Source organism: Podarcis filfolensis, assembly GCF_964270895.1.
Source record: "Podarcis filfolensis genome assembly, chromosome: 13".
In the NCBI taxonomy this organism is placed as follows: domain Eukaryota; kingdom Metazoa; phylum Chordata; class Lepidosauria; order Squamata; family Lacertidae; genus Podarcis; species Podarcis filfolensis.
Window position 1 is genome coordinate 43,351,074 of NC_139615.1, and position 22,989 is coordinate 43,374,062.

At 47.5% G+C, this 22,989-nt stretch overlaps 1 protein-coding gene across 1 annotated transcript in view; it reads right to left on the reverse strand.

Moving 5' to 3' along the window:
- Positions 1-887: 887 nt before the first annotated feature.
- Positions 888-22,989, reverse strand: part of MRC2 (mannose receptor C-type 2) — an 86,131-nt gene continuing 64,029 nt past the window's right edge. Inside the window, exons 17-30 of the mRNA XM_083582419.1 lie at positions 22,441-22,601; positions 19,813-19,880; positions 19,598-19,698; positions 18,179-18,318; positions 17,049-17,154; positions 15,881-16,044; positions 14,179-14,287; positions 12,588-12,826; positions 11,072-11,240; positions 10,809-10,958; positions 9,166-9,285; positions 7,962-8,141; positions 6,612-6,638; positions 888-3,925 (exon numbers count right to left, since the gene is read on the reverse strand). Coding sequence (XP_083438545.1) covers positions 3,705-3,925; positions 6,612-6,638; positions 7,962-8,141; positions 9,166-9,285; positions 10,809-10,958; positions 11,072-11,240; positions 12,588-12,826; positions 14,179-14,287; positions 15,881-16,044; positions 17,049-17,154; positions 18,179-18,318; positions 19,598-19,698; positions 19,813-19,880; positions 22,441-22,601 — 1,955 coding nt within the window. The 3' untranslated portion in view covers positions 888-3,704. The remainder of the gene's footprint in view (positions 3,926-6,611; positions 6,639-7,961; positions 8,142-9,165; positions 9,286-10,808; positions 10,959-11,071; positions 11,241-12,587; positions 12,827-14,178; positions 14,288-15,880; positions 16,045-17,048; positions 17,155-18,178; positions 18,319-19,597; positions 19,699-19,812; positions 19,881-22,440; positions 22,602-22,989) is intronic.

The window sequence follows — 22,989 nt, forward strand, 5'->3', positions numbered from 1 at the left end:
GCACTTGAAGAACTTGCACTTACTGTTGTGCTACAATTGCCGTTGTCAAATGTGAAAAGGCATTTGAAAATGTGTATTATTGATATTAGGCTTTAGAGCGAATTGATTTGCATAGGGAGAGGCACTTTGGATGTAGTCATCTGCCCCAGTGGTGGAGCCTCCGATAGAATGGCATTCCTCACTGGGTGTCGTCCAGTGCTGTCATGCCTTTCACAAACGCATGTGCGCTCTGTTTCAGAATGGGTTTGCTTGGTCCATTGTGTTTTAGCACTGAAGGGCTTAACTGGTCCAGTGTAGTGCCTTGAATTGTAGCTCAAAAGACAACTTCTCACAGCACCTGCCTCTGTTTCAAAAAGAGAGCATTGCTTAAGCTCCTTCCCTTACTGATGACGTTACCACTCCCGTCTTCTATCTAGACATGTGCATTAGAGTTTTTAAGAGTTGAATTCCAGAGGTTTCTCCACATGTTGCTCCAATTCAGTGGCTGATACATTGGGTGGAGCCTACTAGCATTCAGATTGTCTTAGCTGAGAATGAGCTTCCCTGGCTGCTCTCCTAAAGGCCATGTGAGCAGTTTGTGAGGTAGGCGATGGGAAAGCTAAAAGGTTTGGGACAAGTTGAGTTGAACAATTGGGCTGAGCCCACATTTTGTTCATCTCAATTGACGTTGAGACTGACGTTCTCGAAATTCATCCAAATATAGCCACTGAAGAGGAATTTCTGCCATTACCAATCTTGGGATCAATCAGAGTTGAATTTTCGCAGCTTTAATTAAAATGACGCACTGCACAGTGAATGGTAAATTCTGAGAAAGCAAGAAATGGGGCAAAAGAGATTTTTGGCTTCTTGCGACTACTGAAAACCATGGAAGAAGATGAAGAGCCTGCTTTTGCTGAAACGGATGGGGAAATGAAGCTTTATTCCAAGATTCTAGAAGGCTTTTTTTTAAAAAAGCAAAAGTAATTACTTTAAAAGTTGCCAGTTTCTTTTCCAGCACCTTTTCACATTATTCAGAAGGGTGATAGGAAATGCATTTAATCTGAGGCATTTTTCCAGTAATTGCAAACAAACAAACAAACAAACAAAGAAGCAAACTTCTCATTATTTTGGGATATACCTCTCCCCTCCTTGTACGGAACGCAGTGATAGTTGTCTGGTTGTGTTTTATTCACCTTGAAAGCAGAGAGGGAAATAACATTGTCAAGACTGTTGTTAAGGGGTGGCTATGGTACTGTCATAATTACTGAGGGAGAGTCTGAGGGAATAGCAGCAGCATACACATCTGAGAAGAGCCTTCCCTCATTTCAGGCCTGCTATTGCACTTAATTCCTGAATATATATTGACCAACAGGCTTGCCTTATTGGCAGAAGGCATTTGCATGACAATTCCTTTGTCAAAACGTTGAAGAAGTGCTCATACAGCACATCAACATTCTTGGGGCAGAAGCTTTGGTTTCAGAGAATATCCATTTCAGTGAACATGGATACTGAGTTCTCATGCCTGCACCATTTTCACGTCTGCATTGGAATCCTCTGTTCAATATTGCTGCAAAAGGGTTAGTGCTTCATTTGTAAAATGAGAGGTTTCCAGCACCCGAGCCCAGAAATTGGCCTTTTGCCTGGGAGCTTGATTGCCCAGACACACAAGGCTTGCCTGTGGCTACTTATGAGAGAGATGAAGGCACACTACGTATTACCGAAGGCACTGTTACTTCACATATCTCATGGTGGAGTCCAGGGCAAAGTCATTCCAATTCAGCCCTGAAAAACGATCCCCTGAGCAGAGAAGTTGTTTAGCATTAGCCATAAACCAATATGTATGAACATCTTTATCTAAATCAAAAAGATGCCCAGGAAACAAGCAGCAGTCATCAAGGGAAAAGGAACTGGAAAACCTAAGATTGTCTCAGAAACTCTCCATACCATGGCCTGGTATGGCAGCTTCCAGGTACCTAAAGATTAAAGAGACAAAGGTAAACATTTTTATGAACACTTAATATCCAGCTTAAGTGAAAATTACCAGATTTTTTTATATATATACAACAATTCTCATAATTATTTGAGTAGCAGAAAAGAACTATTCTCCCCTTATCATCTTTAGCACAGCCACTGTTCAAAAGTTATTTAGTTGGAAGCAAAGGATAAAACGACAATCACAGCATCCCGTTCAATTTTTTTTTTCTTAATTCCACATTTCTTTCACCCAAGATCTCTCACTAGCTCCTAGCATATGGTATTCAAACCCAAGTTGTATACTTATTCTGGAAGCAAGAAAACTTTAGTGTCCTGTTGCATTGCTTAGAATGATTGAGAATTAAGTGGGAAAGGGGGGAATTGTAGAACCTTTGGCCATCGCATCTACACACAAAATACCCCCAAAAGAGGGTATAATTGTCAAACATGCACTTTGATACAGTATAAAATGAGAAGTATCAGAAAACAAGTTGTCTATACCTCTTATCCAGCAAGGCGGCAACAAAATTAAAATTAAAAAGAAGTGCCAGTATATTAGTTTTCCACTCAAGAAATGCTGTTGTTCCGAGGACCTTTCTGCAAAAAAACCCCTGTTTTCTGCAATAAATATGCATTTGTTTCCCATTTTAAGTTCAGGGCAGTGTTTCTGTTGCAGATACAATGCATTTTCTTTAAGTGCTCAGACCGCAACATTTTGTTCTTGAGGGGGAAAGCAGGCCTTGCCTCGGGTGGACAATTCATGCTCATTGTACCTGGTCAAAATGCAGATGTCTCAGCCCCCCACTTGACCTACTTGATGCATTGTTTCGTGATCAGTGGGAAAAGGACACAACCCCCAGGACCATTTAGCGAACTCCCCGCCACCACCACTTGTTTGTAGAAGGGCTGATAATGATGTTCAATTCTTTGAAGGCTTATGAGTTTTGCAGGGCAGTGCCTACCTAGCCGGAGTCATCGTTAAAAGAGGCAGAGGCAAATAGCAACGTTCCTGTCTTCCTCACCACCCCCAAGCACACACCCGTTACTCATTTGTCACCAAGAGGCCATCCTGAAGCTGCGAAAATGGTTGTGGCACCACTTTCAGTCGTTTTCGCAGAAAGGCCCTCTATATGGCAACAGAATTCAACAGCAGAATGGTTGCTATGGCAGTGGCACGGCTGGGGAAGCATTTATCTCGGGGTATCTCAGCATCAGAGGAATAGAAGATCGAACCACCGTTATTAGGAATTCAAGGGCCCATCACTCTTTTAACTATCCACATGGCTTCAAGAAGTAATCCAAAATAAGAGAGGCGTGTTCTTACCAAGAAGAACACGAGGAAACCCTGCAAGCCCTTCCCTGTTTTAATATTAGAACCAGGAAGAAGTAACGCTTGCATTCTCATTCTCTAAGGAAATGTGGAGAAGACACTGCAGAGACTGGAGCATCCAAAATGAGGTTTTCTAACTCTCTCTCTCTCTCTCCAGCAAATGAACCACCTTCCCTTTTCTCCCATGGCTCCTCTTTGAGAAGGGCAGACGTACAAAGCCAGGGTTGAATTTCTTCTAGTGTCACATACAAATGGGACTTTTTTTTTTAGTATTTCTCCACATCTCCTTAGCGGTTCACAGTCCTAACTATTGACCCTGCTGTTGCCCTATGCTGTCCTCAGGGGCTTGCTGTTGAGATGGCATGTTATGACAAGTACTCAGGTCCCTCCCTCCCCCCACCCCGGCTCGCCAATTCCCCCACTAGTCTTGCTGTTCGTTCATCTCCATATCAGACACCAGAATGTTCTTCTCTGCAGATTCACTGGGGTTGGAGTTGGTGCGGCTGTAGCGGGCACTCTCAAACGCCCCTCGCTCTGAGGTCCTCCGGCGCTTGTACAGATAGATAGCAACTGCTATCAGGGCACACAGTGCTAGGGAGGAGAGGATAACCACCGCGATGGCCTTTGTGTTCTCCAGGAAAGCTGCAGAAGAGAGGGAAGAAGGGTCAGAAGGGAAGGAGACCTGTTTTTGTGGAAGAGCGAGGGGGAGATTTTGTGCACAGAACTGGCCAGGATTAGTTTCAGTTTGCTTAGCGGGATGCGGAATTTTGAGCAGACACATCAAAATGGGGAAACTCTTGCCATTTGGGTTTCAAAAGGAGAAAATCTCCCTAAATCTCCACCTAACATCTCTCTGCCGTCTATATATAAGGGTCTGGTGACTTCTGTTTCAGTGTATCTGAAGAAGTCTGCATGCACACGAAAGCTCATACCAATAACTAACTTAGTTGGTCTCTAAGGTGCTACTGGAAGGAATTTTTAAATTTAATTAAATTTATTTTATTTAGACTACGGCAGACCAACACGGCTACCTGCCTGTAACAATCTCTCTGCCAGAGCGGCAACTTTTGCACAGATCTGTCTGTGCTAAAAACAGCCCCTTTGTGTGCCAAAGAACCAAATTCCGGGGTGAATATTATAAACAGATGTGTTAAATTCGGTTTGCAGAATGTATTCAGCTTCTCTAACCATGAGAGAGGAGTAAGAAAGTATGCAGAGCACTGAAGTGCCGCCCACTCACTACTAGAAGCTCTGCTTATCCCTCCATCTAAATTGTTGCTTGCCACCCTGCACTCCTTTGGGAGGAAAAAAACGGATGAATAAAATAAACTAGGTCCCCAGTTACCTAACAGTTCAGTTTAAATGTAAACAGAGTCCCTTGGCATGATGAATTCTGCTCAAGATACAAGTTCTATAAATATGAGAAAGCATGGATAGCTCAGTTGGTTAGAGCGTGGTGCTGATAATTCCAAAGTTGCAGGTTCCATCCCCGTATGGGACAGCTGTGTATTCCTGCATTGCTAGATGATCCTCAGGGTCCCTTTCAACTCTGATTCTATGATACTCAGCACACCCAGAGGCATAGCTAGGCTCCCTTGCGCCCTTGGCCAGGAGCTGCCTTTGCACCCCTCCCTGTCCCTTGCACCCTTGACAACTCCAAGCCAGGGCAGAGAGATGCATATTTTTGCGCCCCCTTGGGCCTGCATCCTTGGCAGAGTCCAAGCTGACCAACCCCTAGGATGGAGCAACATCACCAATTGCCTATGCAAAACCACTGAGGTTTTCAGAACATACCGTTCAAGTATTTGCAGAGTCTTAAGAGCGGTTGGGACTTCCCAAAGGGCATGCTTTTAAATCTAAGATGGGCTAGCTCCTCCCTTGGCAGTTGAAATATACTCGGAGTCGAGTGTGGATTTCATGCTCTTTATTCAGCTCATAGTAGCGAGGAATGGAAGTTCCCCCCAAATATCTGCTTTATATATATTATTTACACAATGGGCCCCATGTGATTGGCTAATTCCGGGATTCTCCTGTAGGCCAATCAGGTTGCGGATTCACTTCCACCTGGAGCTGGATTGGGTGGCTCCTGCGGACCAATCAGACTGCTGCATTCTGGATCCTATTGTTCTAGGACCAATCAGACTGCTGCATCTGAATCCTATTGTTCTAGGACCAATCAGAGCGCTGCATTTTGGATCCTATTCAACTCAGTAGATAACAGCAGTTCACCTTGTTTTTTAAACAAAAGGCAGATCCAAGTCTTACCTTGGAGAGGAGGTAGCAGAGGGCCCTGGCAGAATGTCCCTTAATAGCATACGGCCCACGACAGGCCCTTTTCAGACAATGAATCATGGTGCTGCATTACAGGCCCCCAATTTCCCTGGTGGGGATTCCTGGTGGGGATTGCTGCCATGGGGTGGTCCATTGGGACCCTTCCACTACAGGCTTCCCCTCCCGCTTCAGGTAAGGGAGAGAGTTGGCAGAGGGCAGGTTGTGCTCCAAGCACAAATGAGGAGAGAGGCTGTTTGAGGTAATAATAATAATAAATTTTATTTATACCCCGCCTTCCCCAGCCAAGACCGGGCTCAGGGCGGCTAACACCAGGTATAAAAACAACTGATTAAAATACAGCTTAAAAACAAGATTAAAATACAACATTAAGATGCAGCCTCATTTCAGAAGGAACTCAAATCAAAAATTTTGGGGGGATGAAAATGTCAAATCTTCACCAAGGCCAACTATCCAGACTGGTCCTACGTGGGCCAGAAAAAAGCCAGGGAAGTCCCCAGATAGGAGTTCCATCACAGAAGGAGAAAGGAAAAAGGGAAGAGGGGGAGGGGATCAAGTTGATTCCAAGCCAAAGGCCAGGTGGAACAACTCTGTCTTACAGGCCCTGCGGAAAGAAATCAAATCCCGCAGGGCCCTGTTCTCAAGAGACAGAGCATTCCACCAGGCCGGAGCCAGTATTGAAAAGGCCCTGGCTCTGGTTGAGGCTAATCTGACTTCCTTAGGGCCTGGGACCTCTAGGGTGTTGCTATTTATGGACCTTAAGGTCCTCCGCAGGGCATACCAGGAGAGGCGGTCCCGTAGGTACGAGGGCCCTAGGCCTGTCCAATTCACTTATGCCCAGTCATTGCAACTGAAGCAGGTCCAGCTTTCCTGTTTCAAATTCTCACCACCTTCTACAGTGCAAAAGGCACAAGACTCTGGTTTTACAACCAGTTTAGCAGACTGGGAGTCCATCTGTTTCAGGACTGGTGTTCAAAGAAGGCAAAGCCAAGCTCACCTACAAGGAGACACGGCAACCAGTTTCCAGTTTGGTACGTACCTGATCTGGAGAGGCTGCTTTCTTCCGCTGCCATGGAAAGAGAACCCAGCCAGTGGCGGGAGAGAGAGAGAGAGAGAGAGAGAGAGAGAGAGAGAGAGAGAGAAAGGGTGTCATTAATTTGCCTGTTCCTAGTCCTGTTTCATATGTTGCTTGAAAACAGCCCTTCAGAGCTGCTCAAAACATTCCATAGCAACTTCCTCCATGCTTTGCTGTTGAATTCCTTTGGCTTTCATTAGCTACGTTTCCCTTTCAACCCTAAAAATAACGATAAAAGTAATAATATATCCTCTCTTTCAATTGCAACCACACTTGTCCCCTTGTCCACTGGTAGAGCAACCTTACTGTCAAGCTCTTTTTGTCCTTCATTTTTCTCCATAAAGTAACATTAATCAAACGTATTAAGAGTAATACCTTTACTGAACCAATTTAGGAATGATTAAGAGTACGCACGCCTTTCAGCCTTCACAGAACTCTTCATTAGGCAGAATGGAAAAGATCAGATTAGACAGGTCAACCAGCTCCCTCTCTTATCTACTTGAAAGCCACCTCGCTTTTCACTAGCTGATGAAGAGTTTCACGAACCCATAGAACTCTGCAGATTCCCACAGCAGCCTTAGCTGACCCAAGAAACGATTTTATTCTATCTCAAGTTATGGGGACAACCAAAGGCCGTCTGCAGAGGACAATCCATGTCTAACATATTCTGTTTAAACCACCCAGCTCCCAAGAGGGCCAGGTTCCCAAAGAGCACACTGACTGTCTTTGGTCAAGACTGTTTCTCTTTAAATTATCAGCATTATCCAAAAACCACCACCACAGCAGTGGACTAGAAAAAGTCTCAATGCATGAAGATATATACAGGATTCTATAATTAAACAAAAGAGAAGTAAGGTCAATCCCTTGCAGTTTCTCTGAGCCACCGAAACCCACCTCACTGGCTGTTGATCATGTGTGATTTACTGCAACTGGCCCTTACATGTACAGTGGTACCTCTGGTTGCAAACGGGATCCGTTCCGGAGCCCCATTCACAACATGAGCACAACACAACCTGCGTCTGGCAAACTGTCGTTTCTGCGCATGCGAGTGACGTCCTTTTGAGCGTCTGCGCATGCGCAAGCAGCAAAACCCGGAAGTAGCCCTTTCTGGTACTTCCGGGTCGCCGCGGGATGCAACCTGAAAATACGTTACCCGAAGCAAATGTAACAAGATGTATGACTGTAGTGATGGGGACCCATTAATAAACCCCAACAAACTCCTGCTCTGATTCCCCGATGCTGAAGTCTGACCCATGACCATTAGAAGCCTCGCCCCACATTTTAGCTCCTAGGCCTTCAAAACCACCCGCTTACCTCGGGCTGTCTTGCAGATGACTCCCATGGTCACGTTGGAGCAGGAGCCCAAGTGCCACACCCCATTGCTGCTCTGGATCCAGTAGCAGCTGTTTTGGCTGAGCATGCTGGGTCCTGTGTCATCCTGCCCCCAGTTAGAATAGTTCACCGCCATGTTGTCATGCCAGACAAGTGTGCCCCCTGCAGAGGAAGGAGAAACATGCTGTGGGGTGGGAGGAGAGGGAAAGGGAGAGGGAGGGAGCACCACTGCTGGACGGCAGAAAAGGATGAAAAATTCATTTTCCGAAAGAGGAAACGAGTTTCAAGGATTACAGTGTAGTCTGCTGGGCAAAAATGGCTGGGTATAAGCCACCTAAAGGGACGCGGGTAGCACTGTGGTCTAAACCACCGAGCCTCTCGGGCTTGCCAATCAGAAGGTCGGCGGTTCAAATCCCCGCGACGGGGTGAGCACCCGTTGCTCTGTCCCAGCTCCTGCCAACCTAGAAGTTCGAAAGCATGTCAAAATGCAAGTAGATAAACAGGTACCGCTCCGGCAGGAAGGTAAACAATGTTTCTGTGTGCTGCTCTGGTTCACCAGGAGCGGCTTAGTCATGCTGCCCACATGACCCGGAAGCTATCTGCGGACAAACACTGGCTCCCTCGGCCAGTAAAGCAAGATAAGCGCCGCAACCCCAGAGTCGTCCGCAACTGGCTCTAACTGTCAGGGGTCCTTTACCTTTTTTTATAAGCCACCTATCTATGTTTAGAAATGCTTTTAAATAAATATGATTGCATATTTCCCCCATTTATCACTGCTTCCATTTCCCTCTCCTCTCCTTCTGCTGTTTCTCCTGGGTGCAGATTATAGACTTTAAATGTCCTTTTATGCATAGGAATCAAACTGGCCAAGATCCATATGTGGGGTAACTGATAAACTGGACTGCTCCTCAGTCTCAGTCAGGCATAGGCAAACTTGGCCCTCCAGATGTTTTGGGACTACAACTCCCATCATCCCTAGCTAACAGGACCAGTGGTCAGGAATGATGGGAATTATAGTCTCAAAACATCTGGAGGGCTGAGTTTGCCTATGCCTGGTCTCAGTTCATGTATTAATGCCACCCTTCAGGTATCGCCCCAAACTCTCCCTCCTCACTGCTCTTCATTTCCCATGACGATAACATGCTGTTAACTACGTACCAATCCATCAAGACATTGCCAGCCTTACCTTTGGGGTTAAAGGCCATCCCTAGCCAAGCTCCTTTGGATTGGCTCTCATAAGCCTGAAGATGCTCCCACACGAATAGGTTCTCGATCTCGTCTAGGATGGACAGCACTGTACCTCCAACTGTGGGGGAAGCGGGAGATGATGGAACAGGAGAAGAAACAGATGCACAAGCCTGAAAGTTTTACTGGGCAAGAAGCGTACAGCCGAGAGGCTCTCGCACTGTGCATTTTCTGAACGACACCCTCATCCACATGAAGGAAGCTCAAATTTTGTCACCAGAATAAAAAAAAAGATATGCAAATTAAGCACCCCTTTTCATATATTCATTTGATCTGTAAGGTGAGCCAATATTACTGTCCCTCATGTTGGGAGAAAGGATGCTGTTTCTGTGAGAGGCGGGATTTGATGCAGGTAATTCTTATTCATTCCTCAATCTCTTATATATTGCGGACAAACTTCCCATGAAAAACTTGCCAAAAACACTCATATTCAGGATACTGAGTTTGGTTGACAGAATCACAGGTGCCTGCATGTTACGTGCCTGAAGGCCGCAAAAGTTTTCCCTACATAGCTCCTGTAGCGAAACCTTCTAACCAAAGAGGACCCTTAAATGGGCAGAATAATCCCCGCCCCAGTAAAAGCTCTTCTGATTGCCTTATTGCCAAACAACTGCACTTTGTTTGCTCTCCCCTCGAGCACTGGCTCTGCAGGAGAAAGAAAAGGGAAAAAACAACAGTCTACAGACTCTTAGAGTTAGCAGTTCTCTGACTTTCTAGGGAGAAAGGTGCCTGGGCTTTAGAAGAGCATGTCTGCAGCAACTGGGATTTCTACAGAAACGCATTGCCAACAGCGTGTGCACTCTGTTCAATACTAAAACAGGCACAAAGTAGGGGTAAGCAGATTGCTTCAGCTCTGGTATTTGGTTATTACTCTGATGTTCCATTGTTGTCGTGGGTTGTCGTCTGGGGATTGTTTGTGTGTGCTAAATATAAAGAGATGAGTGCATTAATGACTTTGCTTTCTAAAAATTATTGTCCCACCTACAAGAACTGCTCCACAGTCCCAAGTGGAGGAATAGGCAGGTAGTTGGGCAAGGACGCGGGTGGCGCTGTGGGTTAAACCACAGAGCCTAGGACTTGCCGATCAGAAGGTCAGCGGTTCGAATCCCCGCGACGGGGTGAGCTCCCGTTGCTCGGTCCCTGCTCCTGCCCACCTAGCAGTTCGAAAGCACGTCAAAGTGCAAGTAGATAAATAGGTACCGCTCTGGTGGTAAACGACGTTTCCGTGCGCTGCTCTGGTTCGCCAGAAGCGGCTTAGTCCTGCTGGCCACATGACCCGGAAGCTGTACGCCGGCTCCCTCGGCCAATAAAGCGAGATGAGCGCCGCAACCCCAGAGTCGGTCACGACTGGACCTAATGGTCAGGGGTCCCTTTACCTTTTACTGCTGCTGAATAAAACCTCCAGCAATCCACTTCCAAGACAAACGCTGGGGTGTGCTTTAGGCACAAGGAAGGAGGAAAGAAACCAAACACAAAGAGAAAAGCCAGAGCGAAAGAAAACATGACTTTGCGCCGGAAGCCACGTCCTAGGGCATGGGAACTGGAGCCTGGTTGTTCACTCTGAGCTTCTTAGAAGCCTTTTACCTTTCTCACATCTCTTCTTAGCTTCTTTCTGGCCCAGCACGACTTCCATGTGGAAGGCATAGCAGTGATTCCGGAAGGGGATCCAGGAAGAATCCTCCACAGATTTAGGGCAGCTCCCATTGTACCTCCATTTGTGGGGGGGAAGGGCCCCTGAAAGGGAAGAGCTGGTTAGAAGGAATGTCTGGGCCTTTTCTCCATTCAGGCTCAGGGCTGACTAGAGCATCGCCTCCTGCCCCGGCTGAGTTCTCTCCCAAATACAGCACCTGTGCTCATTTTGCAGATGGCCCCTTGAAGCTTGGTGTCGCAGCCGGCGGTCCTCCAGGTCCCATCTACATCCATGTATGCGCACCCCACAAGCTGCTGCGGTTCTCCAGCTCGCCAGTTTGTGTAGGAAAGGCTCTCTTCTGTGAACCACGTGTAGCTTCGCCTCCCCTAAAAGCAACCCAGTAAACCAATAAAAGATCTGCCAAGTCGGACCAGGCAGAATAAGATTTCTGAGGGGGGAGCTTGCAACTGGGACTGGATAGAGATAAAATCCAAGTGGTGCACTTGTAAGGCTTGTGAAATATTCTGGATTTGTTTGGCGTCCATCCCGTGTCCCGCACGGGTAGTTCATCTTAAGATGTTTCAGGAGTAGGGTCCAGCTCCGATAGCACCCCTTTTCCAGTGACTCGTGGCTTATACTTGGTCCCACCTTGCCACTCTTGGTGTCAGGCTTCGGGGAATCCTATCGCTCTCACAGTGGCAGCCAAGAAGCTGATACACAATAAAAGTTCTTACCAAGTAGTTTATTCAATAGTCACAGAGAGAGACGAAGGAATGGGGTCTCCCCTAGATAATGGCGTTGCTCCAAGTAAAGTCCCACCCGCTACGTCTCTCCTATTCTACGTCACCCCTGCGTCGGCTAATCTGAGCTTTCTGCTTCTGAGCTTTTTGTTCTACTACCCTCAATGCTCGTCTGGTCCTGGGAAAGGGGGGGTCAGGAATGCTTTCCAAAGACACTGAGTCTGTCGGCTGTCTCTCCCCTGGTGCTGCTTCTTCCTGCTGTTCCTCTCCCAATATTTCCCATCTTCTCCCCTCTGCAGCCTCTGAACTGGGACCTTCTGCAAACCACTGTTGTAAAGCTATACAGTGGTACCTCTAGATACGAACGGGATCCGTTCCGGAGCCCCGTTTGCATCTAGAGGTAAACGTAACTAGCGATGGCACATCTGCGCGCATCGCTTTTTGCCGCTTCTGCACATGCACGTGACGTCATTTTGAGCGTCTGCGCATGCGGCGAAACCCGGAAGTAATGCGCTCCGTTACTTCCGGGTTTCCACGGAGCGCAACTCGAACGCAGTCAACTCGAAGCGTATTTAACCCAAGGTATGACTGTAGTGTCCTTCTGTTCTCGGAAAGGTTCAGGAGAAGGGAGGGTGTGGTCCCCACCATTCTTCCTCAGTCCAGTTCCTGACACTTGAGCTCCCATCCAGGAGGTGTGTATCGTAGGTCATTTGACCTCTGAAGCTCTGGCTACTGGCTCTAGCGACTGTGTCACTCCCAACTCTGATCCCCACCTGTCCACCAGTACTGGCCCAAGACACTTTGCCGCCTGAAGCAGAGCCCAAAAGCCTACTAGGGCCAACAATGGTCTTGCTATACCACTTGGACACTGATGCCTGCCTTCATCTAGTAGCGCTGTCTGAAGCAGAAGCACCACCCTGGCAAACGGCAGGGCCGGCCCTGCTTCCCTTGCTCTCGCCGCTCTGTCTTCGCCAGTCCCCCTGGCTGCCTTACCTCCTCTTTGGACAAGCCAATCCAGAGCGGGGTCCGCAGGCTGCTCACTGCTTGGGTGAGGAAAGCCTGAGTGTACGGCTCCGTCATGCTCGCCAAGCTTGTATTGAGGCTCTCGCACAAGAGCATGGCTTCCTGCCACCTGAGAGGCTTCTGCAGAATGCGGTAAGTGCTGTTGAAGTATGAGAGGGTGGAGTTGGGAGCTGGGGGGAAGGTTGCTGGGGAAGGGCTCAGGGCAGGATCTGGGGGTGGGAGAAAGAAAGAGGACCAGAGATCCTTAGAACTGGAATAACCGTAGTTTGCACTTCCATCCCACCCTGCCCCAGAGCCATTAACGTAGCAGTATTGGTTTGATCGCTGAAGAATTGATGCTTTTGAATTATGGTGCTGGAGGAGACTCTTGAGAGTCCCATGGACTGCAAGAAGATCAAACCTATCCATTCTTAAGGAAATCAGCCCTGAGTGCTCACTGGAAAGACAGATCCTGAAGCTGAGGCTCCAATACTTTGGCCACCTCATGAGAAGAGAAGACTCCCTGGAAAAGACCCTGATGTTGGGAAAGATGGAGGGCACAAGGAGAAGGGGACGACAGAGGACGAGGTGGCTGGACAGTGTTCTCGAAGCTACCAGCATGAGTTTGACCAAACTGCGGGAGGCAATGGAAGACAGGAGTGCCTGGCGTGCTCTGGTCCAGGGGGTCACGAAGAGACGGACACGACAAAACGACTAAACAACAACATGTGGATTATCTCTGATTTAACTTTTTTTTATGAGAGCAAAAGCTTAGTTGACTAAACGACTAAACAACAACAACATTGGTTTAATTCAAAAGCATACTGGAGCTTTTTGAACACCACTCAAATACGCTTAATAATAATAATAATAATAATAATAATAATAATAATAAATGTTTATTTATATCCTGCCCTCCCCAGCCGAAGCCGGGCTCAGGGCGGCTAACAACAATAAAAGTAACACAGCATTCTAAAATCAATTCATTCTAAAATTAATTCAGAATCAAATTAATGGCAACCATTGGACTAGAGTTCTATGAGGGTTACCAAAGGAGGGGGGTCAGACTCTGCCTTGGCCAAAGGCCTTGTGGAACAGCTCTGTCTTGCAGGCCCTGCGGAAAGACGTCAAGTCCCGTAGGGCCCTAGTCTCTTGTGACGGAGCGTTCCACCAGATCGGAGCCACAGCTGAAAAAGCCCTGGCTCTGGTTGAGGCCAGTCTAACCTCCCTGTGGCCTGGGACCTCCAAGATGTTTTTGTTTGAAGACCGTAAGGTCCTCTGTGGGACATACCGGGAGAGGCGGTCCCGTAGGTACGAGGGTCCTAGGCCGTATAGGGCTTTAAAGGTTAAAACCAGCACCTTAAACCTGATCCTGTATTCCACTGGGAGCCAGTTGTGTTCCCTCCCCGCTCTTTCCACCACCAGCCATTTCTTGCTGCTTTCTCACTCACAGCTCTTTGTGGGGAGGTGGCACCTTGGATAATTGCCAAGGCACATTAATCCTCCCTTTGCCAGGCACAGCTGCAGCCTGCCTAACCCTTCCCACCCCCAGTCCCCGCTTGCATCTTTCCTGCACTCTTACCTTTCCGCCTCTGGCAGATGAAGGCATTTTTCTCCTCCAGGCAATTCCTGTCATCCCAGCGGCCAGTGAACTGGGGCGGGATGCCATGCCAAACCACAGCGCAGTTGGTCTGAGAGAGACAGAATCAGGAGCATCAGTCACTCACCTGTGCCCACACTGGGAAGGCTGTTCACTGCACGCCATCAGCTGGAGCAGTGTGCAAGGCTCCATCCAGTCTTGAGGGTAAAGGTAAAGGGACCCCTGACCATCAGGTCCAGTCGTGGCCGACTCTGGGGTTGCGGCGCTCATCTCGCTTTACTGGCCGAGGGAGCCGGCGGACAGCTTCCAGGTCATGTGGCCAGCATGACTAAGCCGCTTCTGGCGAACCAGAGCAGCGCATGGAAACGCCGTTTACCTTCCTGCCGGAGCGGTACCTATTTATCTACTTGCACGCTGATGTGCTTTCGAACTGCTAGGTTGGCAGGAGCAGGGACCAAGCAACGGGAGCTCACCCCATCGCTGGGATTCGAACCGCCGACCTTTTGATCAGCAAGTCCTAGGCTCTGTGATTTAACCCACAGCGCCACCCGCGTCCCAGTCTTGAGGGTATGCAGTTGCAAAATACCTCCACATGCAACAGCCCCTCACAACTGTTGCAAATCTGCAGCAAATTCTGCGCCAGCACCCAGTTGAGTACAGACACTAAATATTTCTGCAGAACTCACAGGCAACAAGATGTTTCAGTGGCCTCTAGTATGCCATCAAAGGATGCTGTTGGCATCCGTCTGTCTCGGGAGCCAATAGAGTGTGCCTCTGGGAGTGAAATCAAACTGCTGCATTGGCACCTAAGTGACCTCCCTGGGGTGCAAGCCTGGGCTGTGTATATGAAGGTCCTGGGCTGCCCAGACGATAAGACACCCGCCCCACTGCAGCCTTGTTGGTGTGGCCCAGGGCGATGTTAGAGGAGGAGGGCTGGCCCATTTGGCATCGCAAAGATTGAGACACGACAATCACTTTGGCTGTTTTTCCCCCCATGCGCCTCACAGCAACAACAAAAAGCCGGCTACTCAAACTGCTTTAAGAAGCTGCCGAGGGCCGCCAAAGACAGCCTTGAGGGCCACGTGTTGGACCACCCTGATCGAAAAGGTATTGGCATAGGAAACAAAGGGAGGAATAGCTCGGTCAGAGCACGGTGATGATAATGCCAAGGTTGCAGGTTCGATTCCCGGATGGGATAACTGCATATTCCTGCATTGCTAGATGATGCTCAGGGTCCCTTTCCAATTCTACAATTCTATGAAACACACAGTAAAGGTAAAGGGAGCCCTCATGTGGCGCTCATCTCGCTTTATTGGCCGAGGGAGCTGGCGTACAGCTTCCGGGTCATGTAGCCAGCATGACTAAGCCGCTTCTGGCGAACCAGAGCAGCGCACGGAAACGGCGTTTACCTTCCCGCTGGAGTGGTACCTATTTATCTACTTGCACTTTGACGTGCTTTCAAACTGCTAGGTTGGCAGGAGCAGGGACCGAGTAACGGGAGCTCACCCCATCGTGGGGATTCGAACCGCCGACCTTCTGATCGGCAAGTCCTAGGCTCTGTGGTTTAACCCACAGCACCACCCGCGCCCCTCTATGAAACACATAGCATCCCCACAAAAAGATGAGGCTCCCCAAAGAGACAGCTACAAAACGGGGTGAGGGGGTCCCCCAGGGTTTGGCTCACCGGGTTCTCACTAGCTGTGGATGCCCCGCATCCAGAGGGCTCCCCAGGACCCCAGTTCACAAAGCTGACAGGCTCAGCTTCCACCCACTGGAACTCCTTCTTTGCATCCTGGAGGCCGATCCACAGGTCAGAGGTCACATTTGGAAGAAGAGTGGTTATAAAGGCTGCAAGTGGGAAGAAGGGCCCGTTACTAGAGGAAGTGAAATGAAGGTGCAAAGCTTTGTTTTCATAGGGACTAGAGGCCTACAAAGCCAGAGTTCAGTTTTTCCATCAAGTGCCTCCCCTAAAAAAAGATGTCGCATGGCCTTTAACTGCCTCCGAGGTGGGCGAGGGGAAGACAACCCTTATTCAGTGGGTGAAGGAAATACATTCTGTCCTTTCTCAGAGGCACTCTGTTCTCTATTATTCCTTCATATATTACATGGGTAGGCAAACTTAAGGCCCAGGGGCCGGATCCAGCCCAATCGCCTTCTCAATCCAGCCCACGGGCGGTCCGGGAATCAGCGTGTTTTTACATGAGTGGAATGTGTGCTTTTATTTAAAATGCATCTCTGGGTTATTTGTGGGGCATAGGAATTTGTCCTTTTTTTCTTTCTTCCCCAAAATATAGTCCGGCCCCCCACAAGGTCTGAGGGACAGTGGACCGGCCCCCTGCTGAAAAAGTTTGCTGACCCCTGATATATTATGATGGACTGTTCTAATTTTCTTGCAATCACTACAATAATACGGCGATGGTTTTATTTATACCCCGCCCATCTGGCTGGGCTGCTCCAGCCACTCTGGGCAGCTTCCAGCACATATAAAAACGTAACAAAACGTCAAACATTAAAAACTTCCTGATACAGGGCTGCCTTCAGACATCTTCCAAAAGTTCTTTAGTTCTTTATCTCCTTGACATCTGAAGGGAGGGCGTTCCACAGGGAGGGCGCCACTGCCGAGAAGGCCCTCAAACCAAGGGTCCAGTCCAGTCCAGTGTTCAGGACAATAAATCCACAGACCACCCTTCCACATGTTCAGGCAAATGCCTGAATGCTCCTTGGGTTTTCTTTGGCTCATGAAGACACTTGCCTGGGCCAAAAGTGGATCAGTTCCCAGAGGCGAGGCAAGGCAAGGCAATGTGCGTGTGTGTGCACGCATGCATGTTGTCTTGTGAACAAAGGGCCCTTACCTTGCTCGACGTAATTGGAGATGGTTGCCAGCACGGCCCCCTGAATCTCACACCTTCGCTTTGCCTCTTGCCAGGTTACCTGCTCTTCGCTGTTAATCCTAAAGCACTGCGTTATAAAATTGACAGAAAAGGAGATTTATAAACAGCAGACATTTCAGGCAATGTGTTTCCCCTCCTGTGACTTAATGATGATGATAATAATAATAATAATAATAATAATAATAATAATAATAATTATTATTATTATTATTATTATTATTATTATTATTATTATTATTATTTATACCCCACCCATCTGGCTGGGTTTCTCCAGCCACTCTGGGCGGCTTCCAACAATAAAATAAAATAAAATATTCTATTAAACATTAAAAGCTGATTATTTCTATACCGCCCATCTGACTGGGTTACTTCCAGCAAATTAAAACATCAAACATTAAAAAACTTCCAGATACAGGGCTGCCTTCAGATGTCTTCTAAAAGTCTGGTAGTTGTTTTTCTCTTTGACATCTGATGGGAGGGCATTCCACAGGGCGGGTGCCACTACTGAGAAGGCCCTCTGCCTGGTTCCCTGTAACTTGGCTTCTCGCAACGAGGGAACCGCCAGAAGGCCCTTGGCACTGGACTTTCACATTTATTTTATTTATTTTCAATTTTATCCCATCCTTTCCTCCCCAAAAGCTCGAGATGGTTCCCCCTCTCTGCAACGATACCATGAAGTAAGAAGGTAAAAAATATCAAGGCATTTGAGAGAAGGGGAAATTGAACTACACACAACTGCGCAGACAGACTTGCAATATGAAATAGCTATCTATCTGAAATCTCACTAAGCTAGGCTGATGGACAGTGATCTGAACCCATGTCTCATCAGTCCTAGATGTGACACACAATATACTACCCTCCACACTCTCATACGTTCACGAACAGGAGGGGGAAATTAAATGGGTAAGTGGTTTCTGAACCAGGAATGTCCATCAGCCAAACTTCTGCCCTTCTGTATACTCTGCAGGAATTATTTCCACACCACCACCCGTCCAGTTCAAGGGGGGACCTGGCACACAAACATTCCTGGCAGACTCCGCCCCCCCCCAAGAATTATGGTGCCCGGGGCCAGAGAAAGCACTTCCAAGTACCTTATTGCCGACAGCATGCCAGCCCTGGGCACAGCTGCCAGGAGTAGGCGCCGGCAGGGGTGGCGAGGAGGCTGTGGTAATATTGGTACGCTTGCAGATGTAAGGCAGAGCAGTGAAACACTTCTGGTCACCCCAGTCCTCTGCAGAAGGAGAGAAAGGAGAAGATATGAGAGCAGATTCTATATTTTGCTTGGTTACAATGGCACTCTCAAAGTAAGAAACAGCAGCCATCTCAAAGTACAGTGCTACCCTGGGTTACATACGCTTCAGGTTACATACGCTTCAAGTTACAGACTCCGCTAACCCAGAAATAGTACCTGGGGTTAAGAACTTTGCTTCAGCATGAGAACAGAAATCATGCTCCGGCGGCACAGCGGGAGGCCCCATTAGCTAAAGTGGTGCTTCAGGTTAAGAACAGTTTCAGGTTAAGAATGGACCTCCGGAACGAATTAAGTACTTAACCTGAGGTACCACTGTAAGAAACAGCAGCCATCACAGCCTGTCCCAACATTTTGTATAAAAAAATTCCAACACAGAAAAACCCCAAACCTGGGTCAGGTTTCTCTTTGGGGCATAACATTCTTTTATCCAGCTGTCCAATTGTTGTTGTTGTTTTTTAAAATGGTGAGTGTTCATGTACAGTGGTACCTTGGTTCTCGAACTAACTCCGTTCCGGGAGTCCGTTCGACTCCCGAAACAGTTCGAAAACCAAGGCGCGGCTTCTGATTGGCTGCAGGAGCTTCCTGCACTCAATCAGAAGCCGCGGAAGCCTCGTCAGATGTTCAGCTTCCAAAAAATGTTCCCAAACCAGATCACTCACTTCCGGGTTTGCGGCGTTCGGGAGCTGATTTGTTCAGGAACCAAGCCATTCGGGAACCAAGGTACCACTGTATTATAACTCTAAAGACTAGGCAACTGCTTAAAAACAACATCACAATAATAAGTTAGGACGCCAGTGATCTTAACATTTCCACTGCCTACCCTATACAGTGGTACCTCGGGTTAAGTACTTAATTCGTTCCGGAGGTCCGTTCTTAACCTGAAACTGTTCTTAACCTGAAGCACCATTTTAGCTAATGGGGACTACCGCTACTGCCGTGCCGCCGGAGCATGATTTCTGTTCTCATCCTGAAGCAAAGTTCTTAACCTGAAGCACTATTTCTGGGTTAGCGGAGTCTGTAACCTGGAGCGTATGTAACCTGAAGCGTATGTAACCCGAGGTACCACTGTATATTTTCAGGGACATCAGCCAGAAGTTCAGGGTTCGATGGGTGTCTGGAGGGATGGAATATTTTTTAGGAATTATCAGGAGGCTGGTCTGAGCTGATCAGACCAGAGACATAAAGGGCCATAGGGAAGGATGTTGATCTGTAAGTTGATTAGGAATATCAGGCCAATGTCTGCATGCCCATTACCCACCTCGGCTAGCAGTCATGTACACACACTTCCTGTCCTTGGTGATGGGCCGGGGTTTTCCTGGTGCCCACGAGATGAAGTTCAAGAGAGAATAATCAGACCACCTGGAGATGGCAAACAACACATTGGGGAGGTTTCCGCATTTTGAACACAAGCAGGAATGTAAGACACACCAAAAAATGCTTCTAGGACAGTAGACACTTAATAGAGAGACTCACCGAAATCGTCCATCATTCTCATAGGTGCTCAGCCCAATCCACCAGTGCTGCTCCTGTCCCCTTGAAAACTGGCCAAAGGAAGAATTAGAAGAAGAAAAAGAGTTTGGATTTGATATCCCGCCTTTCACTCCCCTTCAGGAGTCTCAAAGCGGCTAACAATCTCCTTTCCCTTCCTCCCCCACAACAAACACTCTGTGAGGTGAGTGGGGCTGAGAGACTTCAGAGAAGTGTGACTAGCCCAAGGTCACCCAGCAGCTGCATGTGGAGGAGCAGGGAAGCGAACCCGGTTCACCAGATTACAAGTCTATTGCTCTTAACCACCACACCACACTGGCTCTCAATTATACGCAATAATGTCAAGGGGGAGAACGAAAAGACTGTCTGAGCCACCTTGATCTTCAGATTGCCTCCCACCAGGCTCTTTTTGTGTGATGATACCAGCATGGAGTCCCCGCACCTTTTGTTTTTGCCTGTGCATAGCAGTCATTTTGTGCTGGCACCCACTGCCTACCCTACAGAATTGCTGCCTAATCACTGCTGTCCATGCACGGGTGACCATAAGGCTGGATCACTAGGATGCACATTGTGTGGGGCTGCCCTTGGCCCTGGTCTGGAAACTCCAGCTGGTGCAGAATGCAATGGCTATGGGAACACATAGCTGCCAACACGTGACATGACAGGTTCAAGGTCCTTGTATTGATTTAAGGTAAAGGTAAAGGGACCCCTGACCATTAGGTCCAGTCGTGGCCGACTCTGGGGTTGCGGCGCTCATCTTGCTTTATTGGCCGAGGGAGCCGGCGTACAGCTTCCGGGTCAGCATAACTAAGCCGCTGGAAAACCAGAGCAGCATACAGAAACACCGTTTACCTTCCCTATTTATCTACTTGCACTTTGATGTGCTTTTGAACCGCTAGGTTGGCAGGAGCTGGGACTGAACAACAGGAGCTCACCCCGTCGCGGGGATTCGAACCGCCGACCTTCTGATCGGCAAGTCCTAGGCTCTGTGGTTTAACCCACAGTGCCACCCGTGTCCCAGACTTGTCTTGATTTACACAGCACTGAAAAACGTAGGTCCAGGGTACTGCAGGGGACACCCGAACACCTTCTAAAATTATTATTATTTAAAGCTCTAAACAGCCTCAGCCCTGTATACCTGAAGGAGCATCTCCACCCCCATCGTTCAGCCCCGACACTGAGGTCCAACGCCAAGGGCCTTCTGGCGGTTCCCTTCCTGAGAGAAGTGAGGTTACAGAGAACCAGGCAGAGGGGCCTTCTCGGTAGTGGCGCACGCCCTGTGGAACGCCCTCAAGGAAATAAACTATCTGACTTATAGAAGACATCTGAAGGCAGCCCTGTTTAGGGAAGTTTTTAATGTCTGATGTTTTACTGTATTTTTAATATTTTGTTGGAAGGCACTTAGAGTGGCTGGGCAAACCCCTCAAGATGGGCGGGGTAAAATTATTATTATTATTATTATTATTATTATTATTATTATTTCCCAGCTCAATCACTGAGGTCATCTGTAGTTGTCCCATGAGTTGGTGAGGCTCATCTGATTATCAAACTGATACCAAAACTGATACCAAACTGATTCAGCATGCACCTTCTATGTTAACTGTCCAATGTTTGCTGGGAAGTTTTCTTTGCCGCCCAGCTTATGTATCCATAATTAAGTATCCATAATAGCTGATTATCCATTTTAATTTTTATTTCCATTCTTACTGTATTTAATTATAAAGAGCTTTGAAACTTTTAACTAAATTGTAACAGACAAGTATTTTTATATATCAAATAAAGAAATGAAGAGCACTTGGAATACAACAATAAAGCTGTGTTTATTGTTATTTTTATTATTATTATTGGTTATTGCTGTGTGAAACACTAACTGGGAGAAGAAGATCAGAAGCAGCAGCTCACTATGCCTTTGCTGCAGTCTTGAAAAAAAAATTCTTCAAGCAGGCATTTAACTTGTCTAGTCGATTATGTTATGCTGCTCTTGTGTGTAGAACAATATACATATATTCGTAAACTAAAAGAAATTTCTTTAAAACCCTTGCAATAGCCCTGTGAGCTTCCACTCTATAAAAGGTTGAGAGCATGATGCTACCTAATTGCAGAAAGACCAAAATTTAAAATCCCTGCATTGTTTTCTGTATACACCTCTCACTTTCGTCTGGGAAGGAAATAACAAGCATCTTAAGGAATTGGGCCAGAAAGGCTTTGATTCTGTAAATTAACAGTAGAAACAAAGTTACCAGGATTATAAGACCCTTCTGAGGAGAATTTGCTAAGTGAAAAAAATGAAATATGGCAACCACTTAATAGTAATTTTAACATATTTTCCCTTCTAGAATGGATTCCCTGACACCCTAATACCCATATTTATACACCAAAAGCACATTCCTTAGACTTCTGTCAGGGAAAATGTATTAAGATTATTGTAAGTTGGAGGCCATCTTGCATTTCTCACCTAGTAAATTTTCCTTCAATCTTTGGGAAGACCCAATTTAGTCTCCACTAATCATCAACGTTCCCTTCCTGCCTGAAGGTCCCTGCCACAACCGGATGGGATTTTTAAAATTGTTTCCTTTTTGCCCGAACCCATTGCCATTCCAGGTGGCTCCCTACCTTCTTCAAGTTCTGACCCAGGAAGTCCAGCTCAGCTTGATTGTGAATTGACACCAGCTCAGCTTGGAACCAAGTGCAGATCCTCTGAGCCTGTACCCAAGTTGAATGATGGTCAAAGAACTTGTACTCAGCATCTTGGTATTTCACCCACTCATTGCTCGCTGTGGAGAAACGGGATGTGTTAAGAGACCCTTGGGAAACTTGGTGCTTTCCAGGTGGAGATTGCTTGAGGCAGCTAATACCACCAAAACCTCGTATTTCCCTTAGATGCCCCCTGTCCGAAGAGCTGCAACTCTTCCAAGTGTCAACGCAGCTATCTAGTCAACCTAATTCTCTTCCAGCATAGACTCAGAAGGCACATTCTATGTTTTCTTACGCAGACGGGTTGACCAGACTGTGTAGATTCTAACACAGTACCATGTTTGTTCATTAGGTTAAAACGTAAAAGGTAAAGGACCCCTGGAGGGACGCGGGTGGCGCTGTGGTCTAAACCACTGAGCCTACGGCTTGCCGATCGGAAGGTCAGCGGTTCGAATCCCTGCGACGGGG